This window comes from Lynx canadensis, chromosome B1 (genome assembly GCF_007474595.2).
Source record: "Lynx canadensis isolate LIC74 chromosome B1, mLynCan4.pri.v2, whole genome shotgun sequence".
NCBI lineage: Eukaryota > Metazoa > Chordata > Mammalia > Carnivora > Felidae > Lynx > Lynx canadensis.
In genome coordinates this window covers 113,795,013-113,819,106 of record NC_044306.2, presented here as the reverse complement: position 1 = coordinate 113,819,106, position 24,094 = coordinate 113,795,013, and the positions used below count along the sequence as shown (strand labels likewise).

General features: G+C 38.8%; 1 protein-coding gene and 1 pseudogene across 5 annotated transcripts in view; both read left to right on the top strand.

Annotated features, from left to right (window-relative positions):
• The first annotated feature begins 9,278 nt into the window (after positions 1 to 9,278).
• Positions 9,279 to 9,529, top strand: LOC115512328 (annotated as a pseudogene).
• Positions 9,530 to 19,288: 9,759 nt separating this feature from the next.
• The window catches only part of EGF (epidermal growth factor), a 95,483-nt gene continuing 90,677 nt past the window's right edge, over positions 19,289 to 24,094 (top strand). For all 5 annotated transcript variants that reach the window (XM_030313262.1, XM_030313258.1, XM_030313260.1 and 2 more), the window contains exon 1: positions 19,289 to 19,882. In XM_030313262.1, the coding sequence (XP_030169122.1) occupies positions 19,756 to 19,882 (127 nt within the window). In that variant the 5' untranslated portion in view covers positions 19,289 to 19,755. The remainder of the gene's footprint in view (positions 19,883 to 24,094) is intronic.

Sequence of the window (24,094 nt, the reverse complement as noted above, 5' to 3'; positions counted from 1 at the left end):
TTCGTGTTTTTAAGAATTGTGCATGTAATACTGAGGAGTAAAGGGTCATGATGTATCACGATAATGCAACCTATGCTTCAATACATATTTGGAAAGAGCAAGAGGTTGACAGGGCAAATGTGGCAAAATGTTAACAATGGGTGAATCTGGGTAAAGGATATTTTGGAGTTCACTTGTAACTTTATGAGGTTGAAATTGTTTCAAAGTATGAAAAACAAACAACAATGCGGGATAGTAGATCAAAGATTAGAATGAAGGTAGGAAATGAAAACCCTATCCCCTAGGTAGAAATTTGGAATGAAACTATTTTTGTTTGGGTTGGCAGAGTTTATGATCATAATCATTTTTCACATATTCAACTCATACTGGAAGAAACAACAGAACTTCAATGAATGTAAATGGTTAAATCAGGTTCCTTAGCTTGTTAGGGAAGGCTAACATTTAATTAGCAGTGAAAACTGAAAAACTGAAAATTGATTATGATATTAATGCAATTAAGGTGCATTTTTTTAAAGTTTATTTACTTTGAGAGAGAGAGCGAGCACGTGAGCAGGGGAGCCGAAGAGAAGGAGGGAGAGAGAAAATCCCTGGAAAGCTCTGTGCTGTCAGCGCAGAGCCAGACTCGGGGCTCAAACTCATGAACCATTAGATCATGACCTGAGCCGAAATCAAGAGTCAGATGCTCAACCAACTGAACCATCCAGGCGCCCCAAGGTGCATCTTTAGATAGAATTCAATGGTGCATATGTATTATTAGAATACGACCACTTTAGGCAGGCATTTTTGGTATTTGTTTAAACATGATCTATGCCATATGTTCCAACACACTATATCTATAGCCAATGCCCAAGCACAGCAGCTGATTCTTTTTCTTCTGGACAAATGGAGTGTTTCCTTGGCCCAGGAAAATACTTACAAACTCAACATTCATTGAATTCTCCATCCTCAGGACTCCTTCCTCCACCTCCTCACACACTCCTGCCAATCCTGATATCCTTTTACCCTTAGCAGAATCTTATTTCACTTTAGCAATTTGCACATTTGTAAAATTGGACACCTGGGGTTTTAACTTTCAAAGCATAGCTCAATGGGTGTGTCCCAGCTTCTTGGCTTCTTTGAATATGCATGTGCATCTAGTGCGTATGTGCATGCATGGCAGTCAGCTCCTTGATAAACTGGCCGTCTTGTACTCTCTTGGAATTCAGAGTTCTTCATGTATGAATACAAATTTATTGATTGTGGTCATGTTTCAGAGGCCAAACTCTCAGAAGCAAGTGACCATGTCTGTCAATTTGCCAGGTGTCACATATGATCATTTAATAGGTGATATCATGACCAAGGAAATTCCTTTGGAGAATAGTTTTATGGCTCTGATATATACTTATACTGAAACAAGAATGAGCTAAATTATTAGCTTTTTGCTTGATGGCAGAAAACAAAGTCTTACAAAGGATAATCAAAGATTAAAATAGAGATGCACATGTAAAATTGGGGAGTAAAGAGGAATGATGTAGGATGATGTATGCAACCTATTCTTCAATATGTATTTGGAAAGAGCAAGAGATTGATAATGCAAATGTGGCAAAATGTTAAGAAAACTGGTGAATCTGGAAAAAGGATATTTTGGAGTTATTTCCCCTCTAAGAGAGAATCAAGACCTCCTTACAGTCTCATAAGAGGCCATTTATTATCTCAATTTGAATTAATGTTTTTCTTGCTGCTATTGAACGTCTATTTGCCCATATATTTTGGTTGATTATTTTTTTGTGAATAGCTTATTTTTTGACTTTTCACATTTTTTTCTTTTGGGTTGGTCTTTACCTTTTTAATTTGTAAGAATATTTAAATATTAAGGATATTAACTGTATATCTGCCATACACATTGCAAATATTCTTCCTTTGCTTTTCACATACTGTTTAGCATTGTGGTGTTTTGCATAGAGAGATTTCACATTGCTGTATAGTTAAATCAGTTCATATTCACACTTATAATTTCTGGCCTTACTACTGTCCTCAAATCGCATATTTATTCTCCAAATGTTCTCCTGCACTTTTAATAGCTGTACTTACTGTGAAACTTTTAATTTATATGCAGTTTTAATCTATGCACGATGGGAAGTAGAGAGCAAATATAACCCAAAATTTTGGTGAATTAAATATTTGGTGAATTAACTTAGTTTTATAAATTTAAAAAAAAATTCTTGGAACGTTACAATAGAAGGATCAGACTACGTTTAAAATATATTTATACTGAAAATTTTAAAAAAATATATAATCAGAAAACAAAAAATATGCCCTGCCTCTAGTTAGCTCTAATCTACGTTGTGGGACAAGGGTATGGTCATCTAGGTAAAAGACACTCTATGCACTCTAAACATTACTGGGGGCAATGTTTTCTCCCTAGAGCAGGAGTCTCAACCTTGATTATACATTGGAATCACCTGCATTTTAAAATGCTGATGCCAGATCCCAGAGATTCTGATTTCACTGGCCTGAGCCTACCTATCTGGGATTTTAAAATCTCCCCAGGTGGTTATATAATGCACAGCTGAGGTTGAGACCACTGCATTAGAGCTTCTTCCTGATGTCTAACTGATATTATTTGCTAAAAGCTTAGCTATGATTGAAGTAAAGTTGTGTGTCTAAATTTTAGTACTAAAACCCTCCCATCTCTGAGCTATAATCTTAACTGAATACAGCCTGGAGAGACCACTAGGACATTGGCATTGAGTTGGATATATTCTTTACCTTCTTCTGTGTACACTGTACAGACAATGAATTTAAGAGATCTGAAGAAGTGATGTGTCTAAAGAATTTTCCGAATAATTTCCAGTGAGAAAGCAAATTTAGCTCAGCATTTACCTTAAAAGTATGTGAATTTACCTTAAAATTATAACTATAGAAACTTACCTTAGAAGTATAACTTTCTACTATGATTTCTATGCAGATTCAAAACCAGGGACTTTTGTAAAAGCTTTGTAAAGCAAAATGTTGGCACTTCATGTTTCATTTTCCTTTTGGCATAAAGTAACAACATACCAATTATGGATTTTAGAGTGATTTTTTTTTCTGTATTTGTCATGAAATTTTTTTACAATGAATGCATATTACTTTTATCATTAGAAAAGATGTTATTTTTTAAACTAAAATTTACATTTACATTTACATCATATGATCAAAACTCTAAAAAGTATGCAGAAGGAAATGCATTTGTTATTAATTGTTGCCTCCAGATGGCTGAGACTATGAGCAATTAACTTTTTCCCTCTTGCTGTGTTTTTATATTTTCCAAATTTTCTGCCATAATCGCGTTACTTCTATAAAGGAAACATATTTAAACATTAAAAATTCACCATGGGCTCATAAATCACCCAAATATTCTCAATAAGTTTTATTTTATAAAACCAATACAACCATTTAAATAGTATTCTGGGGGCGCCTGGGTGGCTCAGTCAGTTAAGCATCCGACTTTGACTCAGGTCATGATCTTGTGGTCCAGGAGTTGGGCCTTGCATTGGACTCTGTGGTGACAGTTCAGAGCCTGGAGCCTCCTTCAGATTCTGTGTCTCCCTCTCTCTCTGCCCTTCCCCTGCTTGTGCTCTCTCTCTCTCAAAAATAAACATTAAAAATATAGTATTCTGTTAAAAATGATTTTATTTTATATTTTTGATTTAAATTCTTCACAATTTAAATAATTGTTTCATTCTCAAGGGGAGAAATTTTGTTTTTCTATCTTGATATTTCCATGCAAGGAGGTATCACCAGAAGCTCTTTTGGCATTCTTTCTCCTGTTTTGTTTTTTTCCTCCCCTTCTTCAAGCCTCTTTTTCAAAGAGGAGTTGCTAATGTGAAAGTCAGGTGTCAACTGGATCCTAGTTGCAGTCAACAGACTCACAAACTTGAGTCTGCCCCCCACCTCCTGCACTGCCCGCCTCATGGATTGGTCAGAGTTAGATGCCTTCCCTGATGTCTGGTCTCGTGTGACCAGGCTAGGAGGGGGACAGGCTGACTTGTCTGCTCTGTGGGCGCCTGGGTGGTTGTCAAGGCTGTTTGCAGTCCTCTGTTTTCAGTCTCTTTGTCCATCTAGCTCTTCATCCCAATAGTTCCCAAGGCTAGAAGAGGGGGGGAAGCGTGAAGCCTTATTTTGGTCTGAGTCCAAACCATATTTGCGAATCCATCTTCACCAGGGCATCTTGTAGGCTGAAACTTACTGCGCCTCCAGTAATAAGGGTTGTCACTGTTATCTCTATGTAGGTATCTGCGGGTTGTGTTTATGGGCTATTGGAGCAAAATCTAGAAGGGGAGTAGACCATGGAGTAGAGGAGGAGTAAACTGTTGGTACCCCCAGCTTCTCATACATTCTCCTAGAAGCATTTCATGGATGACATCCAGCAAATGTTTATGGGGTGTCTACCATGTGTAAAACCCTTTGGAGTGGACAAAGTCCTCAAAGAGTTCACAATCTAAGTGTGCATAAGTGTCTTTGTGGGTGAGCATGCTTGTCTGTGTGTGTATGTTGTTCAAAACTGCACTCAACTGATTATAATGCAGTGTAGTAAGTGGTAGAAGAAAAATTAGCAAAGAGCAGTAAGAATAGAGAGGAGGGGCATTTGACTCCTCCACTCCTTAGCTCATGCCAGACTTCCATTTTCAGTAGACAAGTGTTTGACAGCCTGTTATAGAAGTACATGACAACATGTCAAGAGATTTTGGTCTCAGTCTGTTCCACCACTAACTGGGATACCTTTTTTCTATGGGCCTCATTTTCCCTATTTTGGTAACAAAAGATGTTAGAGGTGGCTTTCCATTATTCCTTATAAAACGCTGTGATTGATTCCTTTCAGGGGATGAAAAATTAACTGTAATTTGCAATTCACTGCCAATCATAACACATATTATCTTTGAGTCAAAAGACATCTTAGAAGTCATCTGGTACAACACTCTTAATTCACAGAGAAGGAAGCCAGCACCTCCAGAAGGATAAGTGTTTTATCCAAGGTCAGAGCCATTATTGGTACCCAGGTTTCCTTACTTCAGTGCAGCCTGATGTTAGACTAGAAGAACAGAATTTGGTTAAGAGTTGCTGGACTAAATGCCCAGCAGAATTTGACCCAGTACAGTCAGCATAAAACAAATGTATGCAATCCAAGGGATTTCAGGTGAGATACATTCCCTTGAGCAATCAACTGGACATTCTTGGCAGGAGGCAGTAATGTGATTGGGGAAATATCTATGAATACCATTCTTTCTGTGCCCCAGAAATGTCACCCTTCTCAGGAATGTGACTAGCTGGGTGTTTAGAAACATTAAAAAGCATGTGAAATAGACTTCTAAGATAATGAAAAATTTCCTCTATTCATTTTAGAGTAAGTAGACTGTTTACAGTAGATTAAGTAAAAGGCATATTACTGGGTTTTGGTGAGCTTGGTGTTCTCTCTTGATTTGTTTCTCGATTTTATCAGTGACTTTTAGGTGAATGTTAAGTACAGAGTCAGTAACTGTGAATTGCTCCAAGCACTGTGTCATGCTGGAAAAAACAAAGGAACAGAGCCATCAAATGAAGTTCTGGTTTAAAAATAATTCTAGCAAAGATCAATTTGTTTAAATAGTAAATGAGTCTAAGCACCAAATTCACTCCTGTGCCCTCTGACTTTGCTCTCAGTTGGCCTCCTCCTTGTACCCATCCAAGAACAGCATGGACAGCTGTGGTAGAAAACAGGGTGTGTCTCTGGCTATGGGGCTCAAATGCCACACACTAGATTCTCTCTCTCATCATGGCATTTGAGGTTGAGATCCACACGTTGGCTTTGTTCCCTAGGCAGCTGGGAGGTTGTATAGGGTCACAGGGCTTCTCACATGGGTGCATGGCTTCCCCTTCCCAGTGGCCTCATTTCCTCTGAGGGTAGAAGCAATGCATTTCCATTCTCCTTTAGTATTCCTCAGAATTTTCCAAATGATGACGTGGGGTTTTACTTTGGGATGATGCTATATTTGGGCATGACTTGTATGGGGGAAAGGTACCTCACATAACCATCAGCTTCACAGAGGACTTTTCTGTTATTGGGTTTTTGGAAACTATTTGTCTGTGGGTAGGTTTTTGAGTCTCTATTCACACACACACACACACACACACACACACACACACAAATGCATGCACACATACTGCAGGATGTTTTCATCTGTTTGTTTTTACTTTTAACTTGATAGTCATTCATTTCTTCACTTGACAAAGATATACCGAGTGCTTGCTCTGTGCCAGTAACTATCTCTTTATTAACAAGATGTACGTTTGGTCATGTGACTTAGCAATCTGATAAGAGTACTTTGGAGTAGTTCCCTCTGCAATAATTAACTTTAAATAAAAATAAGCCAGTCATCCACATGAAAAGATGCTCAACATCACTCATCATCAGGGGAATACAAATCAAAACTACAATGAGATAGCACCTCAAACCTGTCAGGATGGCTAAAATAAAAAACACAAGAAACAACAGCTGTTGGCGAGGATGCAGAGAAAGGGGAACCCTCTTAAACTGTTGGAAGGAATGTGAACTGGGGCAGCCATTCTGGAAAACAGTATGGAAGTTCCTCAAAAAGTTAAAAATAGAACTATCTTATGATCCAACACATGCACACCCAAAGAACACAAAATACTAATTCAAAGGGATAGATGCACCCCAGTGTTTGTAGCATTATTTATAATAGCCAAATTATGGAAACAGCTCAAAAGTCCATCAACTGATGAATGGATAAAGGTGAGATATATATATATATATATATTCCTTATATATATATATTCCTTATATATATATATTCCTTATATATATATATTCCTACACACACACACACACACACACACCATGGAATATTATCCAGCCATAAAAAAGAATGAAATCTTGCCATTTGCAACAACATGGATGGAGCTAGAGAATATTATGTTAAGCAAAAATAAGTCAGCCAAAGAAAGACAAATACCATACGATTTCACTCATGGGTGGAATTTAAGAAACAAAACAAATGATCGTAAGAAAAAAAAGAGAGAGAGAGGCAGACCAAGAAAGAGACTCTTAACTGTAGAGAACAAACTGATGATCACCAGAGAGGAGATGGGTGAGGGATGAGTGAAATAGGTGATGGGGATTAAGGAGTGCTTGTCTTGATGAGCACCCGGTGATATTTGGAAGTGTTGAATCACTAGATTTAGTTTTTACACTTAAAACTAATATTACACTGTATATTAACTAACTGGAATTTAAGTAAAAACTTAAAAAGAATAACCCAGTCATTAAGCAATAATAATTTTAGAGAGTCATAAAAGGAAATGGGAAATGTATCCAAGGGCTATTCCCAGCATCGGCTTTCTTATTTGTGTGATCATGAGTTTATTAACGTACTTGCTCTTCTCCTAAGAGTGAAGGAGTTCTTTGGCATCGGAAGTAGAATGTGATTCCTATGGTGCTGCAAGAATGATTCAAACTACACCAATCCCTTCAGATAAATGCCAGGCCTACTATAAATATTTTTCAAATCCAGAAGACCTCATACATGAATTATCACTGATACATTCAAAAATGATTTCTAACTTTTGATTCGATGCTTTTGGTATATCTCTCAGTAAATGTAAAAGATAAAAAATTATGTTTTTCCTCATAAATGTAAAAATTTTTAATTTACAGCCACAATTCCTGCCTTTATCTTTTGATCCCTAGCCAATCTAATTCAGATTTGACTACCCTCTTGGGGGCTATGTTTTCTATTCAGGCATTTACTTTTTCTCAAAGAATGGTGAATCAGGAGATCATTTGTTCTTGTTGAAGACTCAGATGTGGATAAAGATGATTATATATCTAGGGGCGCCTGAGTGGCTCAGTCAGTTAAGTGTCCAACTCCTGATTTCAGCTCATGTCATGATGTCATGGTTCATAAGACTGCACCCTGAGTTGGGCTCTGTGCTGGTGTGGAGTCTGCTTGGGATTCTCTCTTTCCCTCTGCCCCTCCCCCACTCATGTATGTACACTGTCAAAATAAACATTAAAAAAGATTATTATATAACTAATATTTCCTATACATGAAACATTCCACATGGAAATTTGTTTTAAAGCTCCATAATCATATTACATTACTAGGTTAACACTTACCTGAGGAAAAATAAAATATTTAACAGTATTAAGACAAGCTTGACAGGAAGTGATGGAAAGTCTCAACTTGAAGAGACACAGTGGTGGGCCAACTCCAAATATTCTCAAGAGAAATTTTAAAGGAAATGCTTTAGTAAACCTGTACCTATACATAAAAAATAAACTAAAAAACTACTTCAGGTGGAAATATGAAATTATCATATAAAACAGTATTAAGTGTATGTTTCCACCCACACATGCCTAATTTCAATAATTATGTCAAGTAACCATGTCCTTTCTCAGTAATTGTCAGGGAAAAACTGTCCTGTCAAGGCTTCTTTATGTTTCTCCTCCTATGTTGGAAATATGTAATATGTTGGATACAAATTAATTTGCTAATAATGGGGAAGATAGAGATTTGAAATTTTAAACCAAGCATCCTTTGGAGAATCATTCCATCTTATGTCTCAGGTTTTAAATAGAATGTATGGGGGTGCCTGGGTGGCTCAGTCAGTTGAGCGTCCGACTTCGGCTCAGGTCATGATCTCACAGTCTGTGAGTTTGAGCCCGCATCGGGCTCCATGCTGACAGCTCAGAGCCTGGAGCCTGTTTTGGATTCTGTGTCTCCCTCTCTCTCTGACCCTCCCCCATTCATGCCCTGTCTCTCTCTGTCTCAAAAATAAATAAACATTAATAAAAAAAAAATTAAAAAAAATTAAATAAATAGAATGTATGTTTTGGACTCCTGAATGTTCTTGACATGAACTATTGAGGCTACAATGACGAATCCTTACCTGTGAGGTCTTGAATTCCAGATGGAATTTTGAGTAGTTTAAATGTGGCTCTGTTGGAAGCAGAGAAACATTCTAAGGGAATTCCATTATTTTAATTTTTAAAAATATTTATTTTCAAGGGGGAGAGGGGGGAGAGAGAGAGAGAGAGAGAGAGAGAGAGAGAGAGAATCTGAAGCAGGCTCCAGGTTCTGAGATGTCAGCAAAAAGCCTGCTGCAGGGCTCGAACTCATGAACCACAAGATCATGACCTGAGCCAAAGATGGACACTTAACCGACTGAGCCACCCAGGTGCACCTTACTAAGTTTGTTTTAAAATTACAACTTTAGCCTTAAAGATTGGGACTGGCTGGGAATGAGAAAGGATCAACATGGCTTTGGCTAGAGATTTACTACACTGTCCTTGGAAGAAGAAAAGAAAAAACATAAAAAGAAACGGTTAGTTCAAAGCCCAAACTCCTATTTTATGGATGTAAAATGTCTAGGTTATTACAAGATTATCACAGTTTTCAGCCATGCTCAGATGGTTCTTTGTGTAGGCTGTTCAACAGTGTTAGACCAGCCAACAGGAGGGAAGGCCAGACTCACAGAAGGGTGCTCATCTAGAAGAAAGCAACACTAATGATCCACATAACCTCTTGAATTTGTGTTATATTGCAGAACGCCTTATCAGTTCAGTAATTCAAGTCACTCTACCAAGATAATTAAATTATGTTTAATTTTTTAAAGTATACAACAGTGACCTCCTATTTTGGTGTCAGTTTTTCAATGAAGTTTGGATTATGGGCAAAAAATAAATACATAAAATTACAATTTACACAACCAAATCTTAACTTAAAAAGGAAGGAACACCCATAAACTTACTGCTTATTCAAACAAATCACTATCAGTTTTTCTGTGTCTTTTATCTGTTTTACAAAAATAATAAGTACTATAATTGTAGGACAGATAAGCATTTGCATTTTTTCTATTAATACTGCAACAAACATTTCCCTTTTAATGAGTATATCATATTCTCATAATTTCTTAACTATTTCTGGTATTGTAAATGAACACTCTTTCTAATTTTTGCTACCATGAGTAATATTACAATACCTTTTTGTATGATTATAACTTCTTTTTTTTGTGGAGAGATTATTCCTTTAGGGAGAAATTGCCAAGTGTGAGATTACACGGTCACCGCCTATGAATATTTTTATGGCTCTGAAATGTGTTGCCAAATTGCTTGCTAAAAGAGTTGTACCAAATGCAAGTTGGCTTTTAAAGGTCAGACTTATTTTGATACAAGATCAACATATGTGTTATATTAAACTGACCACTTATCTAACTGGTGAGAAATAAAAAATATTATTTCCTAATATACAGAATAAGAATATAAGCCAGGAATCATGCCAAAGTCTGCTATATTGTGAGTGGGCCAGGCAATCACAAATCTCAGTTCTGTTCATTTTGGTCATAATTATAAAGTGGATCCCTTCTGGAAGTTATACTTTGGACAAGCTATAGCCTAAGGCCCAGATAAGATAATCTCAATGCTTCTTTTTTGCCTCAGCACACGTGGGAGGACTGAGGCCATCATTTTACTTGTTTATATGCATAGTGAGCTCAATTTTATATTGTAATTTCCTTCATTTGAGAGGATTAAGAATGAAGATGATAGTTAGTTCCCAAACTCCCTGGAAGCAATGTAATTTTCCTTTCAATAAATAAGGCAGTCAGATTCTGATGCATAGTTTAAAAATACCACCCACAAATTTTATCTGTACAATGCCACAGTTGTATAATTTTGTTATTCTTGGTTTAGCAGATATATTTAATGAAAGGGCTAAAATGAATACATGAATGCATCCAGGGAAACTGGAGCCACAGGTGACCTATGAGAGAATGAATCCTTTCCATGGCATAGATTTAATTCAGGTGAGCTATCACAGGATCTGAGATTCAAGTGTTTAAACAACTGTTCCAAGATGTCTTGGTCTCAGCAAAAGTGGCTAAATCTCTTCCTCTCTTCTTTCTCCAATATATGTAAAGTCTTTGTGTAGAGTTTGGAATAACACCATTTATTGGTTATGCCACAAACACTTGCATTCATTCTTCAGGTTGTTTTCTTACATTCACATTTGACTTCCCTGTCTTGAGTACTGAATTAAACTTCCTTGATGGTCAGGACATCTATTTATTTAATGTAATGGCTGCCTCTTTTTCTTATTATCTCCAGGCACATCTTTATGGATCACTGAAAAAGGCTACTTCATTTCTCAAACAACACAACCAGCAGCCAGAGGGACCTTATCAGGTGGAATTCTCAACATAGGGGAGACACCAAGAAGTTGGCAAAAGAGAATAGGAGGATGGATAGGGTAACTCATATTTTCCTGTTGGTGCCCTGGTCGCAGGAGCTGGCATGGGGGATGGTGCCCATCTTGGCATTTTTAGCAAAATAAAAGAAGTCCTAGAGACTAGTGGTTTAGGCACAAGTTCTAGAGTCAGACAGACTTGGAGCGTATGTCTATTTCAATCACTCGATACCATTTCCATCACTCAACAGCTCTGAGACTTTGGGTCAGATCCTTAGCTTCTCCAACTTCAGATTTACCTTCCATAAAATGTAATTAATGTCTACTTTTCATAGGGCCAGTTAGAGGTTTTCTTTTCCAGTCTTTTTCCTGATGTGGCTCCTGACTGATGGCTGATATTTGGTAGCTGATATTTGAGAAAAAAACATGACTATGTGTCTTACTTTAAATTTTACATCTGGTATTGTGGGAGAAACACATTAGACTTTGGATTCATTGAAAAAACCTCCTTATATAATGAAATATTTAGTAAGGCTGCAGGATATTAAGTCCTTATATAAAACTCAATTTTATTCCCATAAAGGAGCAACAAACAAATAGAAAATAAAATTGGGGGTGCCTGAGTGGCTCAGTCGGTTAGGCATCCGACTTGGGCTCAGGTCATGATCTCGCGGTCTGTGAGTTCAAGTCCCAAGTCAGGCTCTCTGCTGACAGCTCAGAGCCTGGAGCCCACTTCGGATTCTGTGTCTCTCTCTGCCCCTTCCCCAGCCACGCTCTGTCTCTCTGTCTCTCAAAAATAAACATTAAAAAAAATTTTTAAAAAAGAAAAGAAAATTGAAAAACTATTCATGTATAGGAACATTCAAGAACATAAAATACAAATAAATTTAACAAAAGATATGTAAAGCTCTACACTGGAAAGTGAAAAACATTGATGAGAGAAAATAAAGAAGACTTAAAATAAATGGAGAAATATAGACTGTTCATAGACTGGAAGACTTATTATTGTTACGATGTCGTTCTCCCCAAATTGAAGTATATACTCAGTATATACATATGCGTAGAAAAATAAACCTCTACTCCAACCTCACATAATATACAAAAATTAATAAAGATGAATCACAAACCCTAACATAAAAGCTAAAACTCTAAAGTGCCTAGAAAAAAACATCAGAATATATTGAGCCTGGAATAAGCAATAACTTATTTGAAAAAACACATACAAAAGATGTAACCATAAAGAAAAAAATTAATAACTTGGACTTCATCAGACTTAAAATCTTTTGCTCATCAGTGACACTATTAAGAAAATGAATGGACAAGACATGGCTTGGGAGAAAATATTTGTAATACACAGAGCTGATATACATATTTATATATTTGAAATACACAGATATGAATTTATATCCAGAATATAAGGAACTATAAATTAAAAAATTAAAAAAAATTTTTTTAAAAACCCAATAAAGAAATGGGCAAAAGATACAAATAGACAACTGACAAAAGGTGAATCATCAATTAACATAAGAAGAGATGGTCAACACCATCATTCATCAGGGAAACGCAAATTAAAATTACAATGTGATGTTAAGTCACACTTATTAAAATATTTAAAATTAAAAAGATGGACAATACTAGATGTGGGTGAGGATGTGGGAGAACCAGAACTCACATGTGTTGCTGATAAGAGCACAAAATGGAGCAGCCCCTTTGGGAAAAATGTTTGGCAGCTTCTTATGAAGTTAAACATAGTTAAACCCTAACCTATGAACCAGAAATTAGGTATTAACTAAACAGAAATAAAAACATTCATTGAGCCAAACCTAAAAACAATCCAAACGTCCATCAATAGGTGAATGGATAAACAAATTGTGATATATTCATACTAAAGAATACTCCTAGCAATAAAAAAGAAAGAAGTACCAATACATGCAACATGGCCGAATGTCAAAAAACATGTTGAACAAAAGAAGTCAGATACAAAAGCGAACCTACTGTATGACTGCATTCATATCAAATTCAAGAACAGATAAAACTGAACTATGATAGAAACTAGAACAACGGTTGCCTGTGGATGGGGGTGGGACTGACTGGAGAGAGCACAAGGGAAAATTTGGTGGTACTGCAAACATTTTACATCTTGGTCATAGTGTTTGTTAAATGTGTACATACATTTACCAACATCAGACTTTGCGCACAAGATCTGTTCTCTTTACATAAATTTTATTTTACTTTATTTTATTTTTGGAAAGACAGAGAGAGAGAGAGAGAGAGAGTGCATGTGAACAGAGGAAATGGGAGGGGGGGAGAGGGAGAGAGAGAGAGAGAGAGAGAAAGAGAGAGAGAGAATCCCAAGCAAGCTCCACGCCCAGCACAGAGCCCAATGTGGGGCTCGATCCCATGACTGTGAGATCATGACCCGAGCCAAAATCAAGAGTGGGATGCCCAACCAATGGATCCACTCAGGCACCCCTGCATGAATTTTATTTTAATAAAAACAAAAAATGAATGCATCTAAATTAGAAGTCAGGCTGGGAAAACCAAATTAAAGCAATATTAATTTATTTTAGTTCTCTGGTGTTTGAAATTTTAAAAATATATCATTTACTGAAATATTTTCCACCATCTATCCTTCCAATTTTAAGTGGTAAACTATGATTATTTACCCCCAAATAATTTCTCTCCTTGGAGGTAGGAGAAAGAAGATACTGTTTCACAGTTTTATAAATACAATAAGAACAAAGGAAGAACGGCAAACTGTGGTTTGCATTTTCATTAGTTTCCAACAAGTAGTTTGACTGACATGAAGTTTACAGCGTCTCTAGCACTCCCATCAGCCTTCGAACGCTCTGTACTTAATAACAACTATGCGTCTTACAGATTCGTCGGAACTCAAGGTCAGGGGAAAGATTGTACCGTGGATGATTTAACATAAAAAGCCAGAGGTTCTTTCCCTAAACCTTACCATTTTTAGAAGTTAAAAATACCTGAGAGAATGACGACGGAGGTATTGCTGGAGAAGGTCGTCAAGAGGATCTGACCGCCAGTTCACCCGCGGGCGGGACCACGCAGTTAGAGGCTCCTCACCTCCTGTCCTGGACTTGGAATATACGTTCCGCTCATGGTTCCCATAGCCGGAGCCATTTCAAAGATGCAACCTTGAGAGAGCAAAGTGTTGTTGAGACTATCTGTACAATACATGTGAGAGAACCCAGGTAAGGCTTCTGTATAAACTCTTAACATTTTGGCGAGGGAGTGCAGAGGTGCACTCGTCTTGCAGCCTCCTGTGTTAAGCCTCCTATGTAAGTTTCCTTGCTTATTAAAACTGCCTCCTCCCTAGCTTATCCTAAAATGTGTGTAAAAAGCAGGTATTTTACGATAAAATTGTGCAGTGCATGTTCTATGTGGAATTCAGAGGAAAACCCAGATTCAGTGATTAACAATGCCAAAAATGCAAGTAATTAGCCATCGTTCAAGTAAAATTGTGGTGCCATTTCTCTTTTGTGGCGTTTTAGACCTTTGTTGCCCCCAAATTCCATTTTATTGGAAATCCATTTTCCACCTGGTCTTTCTTGACATGGTTTTTCCCCCCTACTTTAAATAGATTCTAAGATTCTGAATTTCAGGAGTAACAACAACAGTAACAAAAAAACTGCCACCTGTCAATCTCGAGTGGCCTGCCTCTTTCTTCTGTCTCTCCTAGCCCAGGATGCATGTACAAGGGCCAGTTTCAAATTTCACCCAAGAAACTCCTCAGGTTGCAAACAAACAGGCATGCTGAGATTATGTAAATAAATGCAATGCAGTCTAAAATGAGCTGTTCTTTTAGATTTAAATTTTGTTGCTGCCTCATAGAATTATAAATTATAGATTATAGATTGCTCTGCTCTTCTTTTTTATTTGTTCAGTTTCTGGAGTCTTGTTTCTTCCTCTCGGTCAGAGGAACCTTTCTAGGTGACTGGGGTGGACTTAACTGAAAAGTGGAGAGTGGGCAGGATTCCTCTTTTACTCTTGTTTACCAAGTGCTTTTTAAAATCTGATTTCATTTGGTAGAAGTATGGCATTAACTGATGTGTGCGTTAAGTATAGCATTGCTTCCCTGGAGAGTGGATAGTGACTCCTTTCTTTTTCTTAAAAAAAAAATAGACTGTTTTTCATAAAAGCAGTTTTAGGGTCACAGAAAAATTGTGCAGAAAGTACAGAGAATTGCTGTATTCCTCCCCACCCCGCCCTCGGTTTCCCTATTATTAATACCTTGCATTGGTGTTCTACATTTGTTATAATTGATGAGCCAATATTGATACATTGTTATTATTATTAACTGAAGTCCATAGTTTAGAGTTCACTCTTGTACATTATAGGGGTTTGGACAAATATATAATTATGTAATGGCATGTATCCACCATTATTGTATCATACAGAATAGTTTTACTGCCCTAAAAATCTTTTGTGCTCCCCCTGTTCATCTCTCTCCACCCCAACCCCTGACCACCACTGATCTTTTTACTGTTTCCACAGTTTTGCCATTTCTAGATGTTATAAAGTTGAATTCATGTAGTATGTAGCTTTTCAGATTGGCTCCTTTCACTTAGCAATACGCATTTATGATTTCTCATGTTTTTAGTGGCTTGATGGTTCATTTTATTCCTGAATAATATTCTATTGTATGGCTATACCACAGTTTATTTATCCATTCTTCTCTTGAAGGACATCTTGGTTGCTTTGAACCGTAGGCAATTATGAATAAAGCTTGCTATAAATATTTGTAGGTTCTCTTTGTGGACATAAGTTTTCAGCTCATTGGGGTAAATACTAAGGAGCACAATTGCCCTTCTTTTTCAATAAAACTTTTACATCTCTTATTTATATCTTGATAAATTATAATTTGCCTTTTGTGGCTAACTCTTGTGACTGTGTCTCTCCCAATTTCTTCCCCTTGAAACCATTTCAGTTTTTGCCACATATGAATCCCAAGAATGCCAGACACATGCCAACAGCTTTCTCTTTGAAAAGCAAAAAAAAATGTTTTCAAACTTGTAGGAACTACACTGATTCACCTTGCAGTCATTGATAGAGGTAGTCCATGAAATAGTTTGTTTCTGCAGGTGGATGTTAAGTGCTAATAGTTACTCTTAGCAAAATACACTGTCTTGTCACTTCTGGTTCCTGCAGTCATATACACACATGTAGTTAAGTTTTGCTCTTTCTTTTAATGATGCCCCAGCCTGTTTATTCTGATCAAAACCACTGCTCACAAGGAGACAATAATGACTTTAGAGTTCATATACTCTGAATTGTGTGTGACACTGGGAAAATCTCTCAGCCTTTCTGATCTCCAGTGTCCTCGTTTGTGAAATGGACCAATAATATCCACCTGGCGAGGTGATGTGGAAGATTGGAGGTGATGTGAATAAAGCATCTACTTCCTATATGCCTGGCTCATTGGGAGCAATCTGTAGATGATGTGGTGGTGGTGATAATTAATAGCAGCTGTGCATATAGCAAATGGGTAGCCCGGGAGAATTGTGGTTCAGTAGGAAAGTTTTATCTGGAAAGTAAGAAGGGTGACCAACACATATAACCATGTCTCCCGATAGTCCCCCCCCCCCCCCCGTTTCCTACTGATGTCCAGGTATGCTTAAAAACATTCAGAGATGTCTCCTTGCCATTAATGCCTAATTCTCTTACTGACCTGCCAGCAGGTCCCATTGAGCTGTGTCCCATGAGGATCTAATAAATAAGCATTTCTTTTCTTTGTCCACTTTGTCCACTCTTGTTCCACATTCTCTTGTCAGCGTGCTTCTTCCTCCCGATGCTTATCTGAGATTTCCTGTGTATCACACAAAGCTTCACTGCATGCTCCAGTCCACAGTTTGTTGCTGTTGCCCCTTCCTTCCTGACACCAGAATAATTGGTGACTGGCCATTCATTAGCTCATACTCATAAACTATATTTTGTTGTTGTTAATCCACCTAAGCAAGCTCTTGAACTTAGGGGACCATGACTTCTATTTCATGTACTCCACACAGTGCCCTATCAGATATAGATGTTTAACTAATCAATGAATTAGTTAATTTAACTCAATCCCAGAAACTAAGTGGGTATTTCTCTCATAAAACTGATTTCTGGGCAACTTTAAAATAAGGAGGACGTTCATTTGCCCAGGAGAGGTTCAGTTTTATCTAGGAGTAAGACTATGGAGCAATAAAATATCCCTGCAAGTCCTTTCTGGGTGGGTAGCTGTCTTAAGATTTTGCTATCTGGGAAACCCTGGATTGTCTGTGGATTAGCTGAGATTGATCTTTTACATCAGTCACCAGTCTTGGCGTCCACCATAGCCATGCTGACGCTGTCATCTCCTAAGGGGCTGATGCTCAACATTAATGATAACATCAGCCCAGGTGGCATGTAATTGGGAAAGTGAGCCTTTTTACAACCTAGAATAATATGAGAGATATTAATATCCAAATAGAATAAATATAGTTGTGGATTACTTCCTATTTGTGTTCATACCACCCTCCTCACTCCTCTCGACTAATCCAGCTTGATACTTGACTATCCTTCTAATTGTTGTCACCTGTAACACTGACAATGCATTTTGCTGAAGGGGAACCTTAACAAGGTTGGTAACTTAGTGCAGGTTATTTGGAGGACACTCATGCCGACTCTTGAGTCCAAGTGAGTTCAGAAAGCAATGGAATATTCCGTACATCCCCCCACATGACTTCTGCTGCCCGCCAGGGTCTGTTTCTCCTGTAAGAAATCAGAGCTGTCTGGCAGAGGCCGGCTAAAATCAGAGAAATCCTGACTTTAGCTGTTTCAGAAAGTGACCCAGTATTTGAGGAATGATGAAGACATAATTAAATATGAGTAAAAGGCTTGGAGTTCTTCCCGTTCTCTTCCAGAATGGGTGTTCACTAGTGTGACTGTTATTTTTGTGACTATCACTTTATCTACATTTCGACTAGCACTTGGAACACTACCTCTGGGCAACTTACATGAAAGCTTGTTTTCCAGGATGAAGTAAACTGGCAGAAATTTCCATTGTCCATCAATTCTGGTGTAAATGGTTTGCCCTTGCTGGATATTTCTGAGCCCTGGGTGTCCTCCCGATGAAATAACTGCTGTTTCTCCAAGTGCAAAGTGGTTGAGGAGATAGCCAGTGGATGCTTCAGGCTTTTATTTTCTATCCCTGATACGTGAAAAGATAGCCTAAATTGTCTGAGAAGGGACAGCATTCAGCTCTGCTGGATTTCCAGTGCTTCCCAGATTTTGCACTATTAGCTTATTTTTTCCAACACGGCTCTATAATAACAACCCACTCCTTTCCCTGCACTCCTGGCCCCTCATGATGTTTTATTATGCTCATGCTGAAAGAAAAGGTGTCTGTGCATACTGTATCTCTTCATTTGGCTTCAGGGATTTCCCTTTGATTTGGAAAGAATAATCTTTCAAATTCCGCTATAAAATATACAGGAGAGAAAAAACGATTAAGTTCCAGGAATGTGCACTGGTGTTGACATTGTGCTCTAATATTGCTCCTGTGAATGATCAATTACTCCTAAGTCTGAATTATTGGCACTGCTGTTCACCACCGTCGGCATGGTTTAACTTTGTTTCCATTATGCTCAGTCGGTTGAGCGCGGACTTTGGCTCAGGTCATGAGCTCACAGTCTGCATGTTCAAGCCCTGTGTTGGGCTTGGAGCTTGGAACCTGCTTCAGATTCTGTGTCTTCCTCTCTCTCTGCCCCTCCCCTGCTCACTCTCTCTCTCTCTCTGAAAAATAAACATTACAAAAAAAATTAACTTTGTTTCTATCCTTCAAGACATTAAAGCCTAGTCACTATTCTGCAGGTACCTCCAAGACACCGGGAGCAACTCCACAGCCCCCTCACTGCTCTCTCCCTAGTTCTGCCCGGAATATTTATGGTGAGTAGCCAGTTATCTCCTCTCTGGCAGCCGTCCCTGCTTTCCTGTAGCGTGGAATTGCCCACATTCACATTTGCAAACAGAGGCTCACTCAAGTGTCACTAAGGGAGAGAGGAGGTGGAGCCAAAAGGGCTTTAAAAAGGAAAGGGAGTCATTCTACTTTTCATAAAGAGAAACTGTTTGGGGAGCAATCCTGTCTCTGTATTTCTCCCTTCAGCCTCATCAAGGGTCGTTGTTGGAACTTTCCATCACTTCTTTCCTTTTCTCTCTCTCTAGCCGTTGCCTACACCGCTCTGCCTATCATAGCGAAGTCAGCTGCAGGCTTCCAGAGTGTGGCTGTTCAACTGCGAAATTTGTCATAAAGGTGTCAGGCATTTCTTAGGGACTTGGACTTCCCAAAAACATAGAGAAAGAAATCTTTCCCGGAGTGTCCCTTTCAGGCTGTCTTGAGTTGAAGGAGACAGAACTGGAGGACTACAGCAAAACAGCGGATTAAAAGATGCCCCAGGGCTGCAGGCCAACCCAGGGGGACACGCTTGGGGTCAGACGGACCGACTTTGCCCGGGCTATGCTCGAACAAAGTCAAGTTATTTTCTATTGAAAGTTCAAGCCCATCAAGATTATGCTGCTCTTCCTTATCATTCTGTTGCCAGTAGTTCTTAAATTTAGTTTTGTTAGTCTCTCAGTACTGCAAGGCTGGGACTGTTCTGAAGGCTCTTCCTCAGGAAAGGGGAATTCTACTTGTGTGGGTAAGTAATCTCATGAAAAGGCATTCACATCTTCCCAGAAACTGCCTTCAAATACCTGTTCATTCTGTTTTGTATACTTGGATATGTTTTTCTGATTTGTCTTTGGGTGTATATATTGGCTTAATTTTTGTTTTCTAATGCATGTATATTTCCTTCCTGGTTGTTAGAGGTAATCTGCTACCAACTATAAAAATTCACAGCTCCCGAACTGTTCTTACGTGTGTGAGGGAATATGTTCTCATTTATAACTAGCTGAGCATTTCATGTAAACCTCTGTCTTTATTCTGACATGAAGAGTAATACTCAGTTGGTTAGCTTTATATTGGAAGCTGAGGAAACAGATGGAGTTTTGTTTTTTTTTTTGAAACTGTTTCTATGTAAGCCATAAAGGAAAAAAAGATCCTTTCTGATAACTTTGTGTAAGAACTCAGAATTTGCTAAAAAACAAAACGAAACAAAACAAAAAAACAAACAGTGAAAAATGGGAAGGGAATAGGGAACAAATGTAATTCTGAAATTGTGAAAGTTAAGCCAAGTTTCACGTTAAATCTCCTCCCCTCCCTCCCCTCTCCTGCCCTTTCTGGATCTCTGACGGCAACTTCAGTGTTCTAGTAACAGGTGCATTGTAACTTTGAGCACTGCTAAGAAATAACAGTGAATAAATATGCCACACCCCCTCTGATATTAAGTGGGTTTTTAATCAAGGAGAAATAGGACTTTTACTGAATGCAAATAACAATCCTGCCTAAGGACTTTGCCTGAAAAATCTCTCTCTCCCCCTCCTTCCTCTTCTTCTTCCCCCTTTCTCTTCTTTCCTTCTCCCCTACGCCTCCTCCACTTCTTCCTCTCTCCCTCTCTCCCCATCTTCCTCTTTCTCTCTCACCCTCTCTTACTGTCGATTCATTTTATTTATTCCTTGGGTATGTCTCCAAACTGCTGCTCAAACAGAGCAGCCGTTTCCATTCATCAGAGGGCACTGACTGCCCTAACATACCTATCCTGTCATCCTGACCTTTTGTAAAGGGGTCTGGCTCCCAAAAAGAGGTAGGGTGAAGGAAACACAGTACGGTTCTCAGACCAGAAGCCTCTGGAAGACAGCACCAAATAATGGGAATAAAGAGAACAATTCTGAGTCAAACTGCCGACTTTGGGCTCCTGCCCTGGCTCTCCCATGAAGGAAGTTACAGATGAGGAAATCAGGTGCTCTTGCTCAGAATTTGGGACTCTGTCTCCAGGCAGTACTCATTGTAACAAGTGAGCAGAGCCCTAGGGCACTGGAAGGAAGGACTGAATTCTAGTGATCTCTATGTCTCCAGCACCTAGAACATTTCCCCCTTGATAGTATATACTCTATACATTCTTCCTGAATGAATGAGAAGTCTCTCCCTGACCTGCTAATCATATAGTCCCAGAGAATAGCTACAAAAAGGGGGTGACAAAAGGCCAAATGACCCCATGAACTGATTACTCAGCTGTTGGAGCAGAAATAAAAGCTTTGGGACAATTATGTCAAGTGGACTGGAGCCTCTCTGGGGTGGGAGAATTTTCTGAGAGTAGTTGGCACGTGACCAGGGGCGGGCATTGCCATCTGCCTAGGATGTGAGGGGAGATGGTAGGAGCCAGTCAAGAAGCAGAATCCGAGAAAGCAAGAAAATTACAGAAATGAACTGTTACACATAGCTTTAGAGTCTTAGGGAGCAACCCGATTCCTGCCAGCAAAGGAGCTTCTGCCTTGTGCTCCTCCCTGCTGGTGGCTCAGAAGTGCCTTCACTAAGGCTGGTTGCACAAATAAACCTGAAGCCCAGGGTAGAGATAGTGTGCCACAGAGTGGAAGGTTTTAAAAGCGAATGTACCTCATTTCAAATCCATTCTACCTGTTTACTACTGGAATGTTGCTGGGAAATAACAATACCCCCCTTTCAGGATTGTTGTGAGGGTCACATGAGATGACACTGACATGCACCTAGCACAGAGGGCTGTGGATTGTGCTCAGTACATGTCCTCTTGTCTAAAACACCTTGATCGAATCATACCATGAGATGCCTTATTTGAACAGTGGCACAGACCCCACAGAGTGTGGAAGGTCTGGATGCCACTTTGTGACTCTGTCTCTGCTCCCTCGTTCCTTGCCAAGTCACTGGTGTAACCCCCCTACCTTACACTCCGCATCTCATGTTAGCTGATAACTGCCTGGGTCACACCCTATGCCCCCCGGCATTTCAGAGGGTAGTATTTCTCCTCTGTAAATAGATAGAGTGCTATCATCTATTTTTTTTTCTCCCAACTAAATTCTACTCACCTTATTTCTTGCCTTTGGCATTGAGACAGGCCACCTCTGGCCAGCAGGAAGAATGCTTTGTGGTCTGACAAGATTCAGGTTACTTTATGCAAGGTTGTCACTCATGTAACTGGTAGCCAGATAAACCTCTTGGTAACACAGCATTGGGTTTTCTTCTCGTTCCCCACTACCCCTCCTGCTTTTTTTTTTTTTTTAAACTAAATGAGTATTTTATTAGCCTCTATTTGAGCTAGAATAGGTGAAGAGTGCAATGAGGAAAACTGCTGGCAAATGGCTTCTGAACTTTCAAGCCTATTTGCCCTGGAGGGGAAATATCAGCTGAAAAAAGAAACTTTTCCTGTTTGCTGTGTGTACCTGTATTATTTATTTGAACTTTCTTGGTAAATAAAGGGTGAGGAAGAAGTACAGGCCAACCCTGAGACAGCTGACTGCAGGAGGGATCCTGGGACACCAAGTTAGCCAACCGGGGAGATCACGCTTAGTAAACAGTGAAATCCCCGATTTCAGCACTGGCTAAGGCTTGCTCAGCTTTCCAGTCATGTGCAAAGCAGAGTAATTCCAGGATCACAGCCTTGTTTGTTTTTACAGCCAAGGTTATGCAAAAGTTTTTTTTTTTTTTAAGTTTATTTATTTATTTTGAGAGAGAGAGAGAGGAGAGAGAGAGAGAGTGGGAGAGTGTACAAGCAAGAGTGGGGCGGGGAAGAGAGTGAATCCCAAGCAGGCTCCCGTGCTGACAGCACTGGGCTCGAACCCGCAAAACATGAGATACTGACTTGAGCTAAAATCGAAAGTTGGACACTTAACTGACTGAGCCAGTCAGACAGCCCCAAAGTTTTTTTTTTAATCTAACAGCAAAGAAATTATAGAAATGATCTTTTATGCATACCATGTGAATGAAACCACTCCCGCAAGTACTAAGTGGTTTGTGGTTTTTTGAGGGGTAGTAGAGCTTAGTGGTAAAAAACTCAAGTTTTGGAGATAGACTGGGGTTCAAATCCTGTTGCTTGTGTATCATGTGTTTCATTTTCCTTGCTGAAAAACAGAGATAATTACTCTCTCCTTCCAGGATTGTTCTCGGGATTGTGTTAATGTATTTGTTTTCAACGCTGGCCGCACATTACATTCACCAATGTCCAGGTTATTATTCTAGTCCATCTGGGTCAGAGTCTCTTTTGCGGGTGAAATCCAGCCATCGTTTTCTTTGTTATTCTCCCTTGGCAATTCTAATGGCCATAATGGGCAGCCTGAGTTCAGGACCACTAAATTAATACATATGAAGTGCATAAAACAGACCCTGGCACATAATTAGCACTCCATGAGTCTTAGCTGCTATTAATATTTTTTTTGTTCTCAAGATTATTTTTATTGGTGGTGATAGTAGTAGTATTTTCTAACTATGGCTTAGTTTCATCTACAATAATTGAATTTTTTTTTTAATTTTTATTTATTTTTGAGACAGAGAGCATAAATGGGGGGAGGGTCAGAGAGAGAGGGAGACACAGAATCAGAAGCAGGCTCCAGGTTCTGAGCTGTCAGCACAGAGCCCGACGCAGGGCTTAAACTCACGGACCTTGAGATCACGACCTGAGCCGAAGTCGGACACTTAACTGACTGAGCCACCCAGGCGCCCCTTGAATTTTTTTTGTACACAGAAAAATGTCACATTGAAAAACTTGATAGTTTCACATTTAAAAATGTAGTCAAAATAATTTCAACATTTATAACATATTTTTGTAATCAGGAGAAATGTTTATTAAAAATATGAAAACATTTCAACCTGTTTTGAGTTAGTGCCCTTGTGGAACTACAGTTCCAGTGCTTGTCTTTCTGCTTGTTAGATTTCTTACCAGTAATAATTTTATTTTTTATAACAGTAGCGAAAACAAGCTACTTGAAAATGATTATTTTAATTT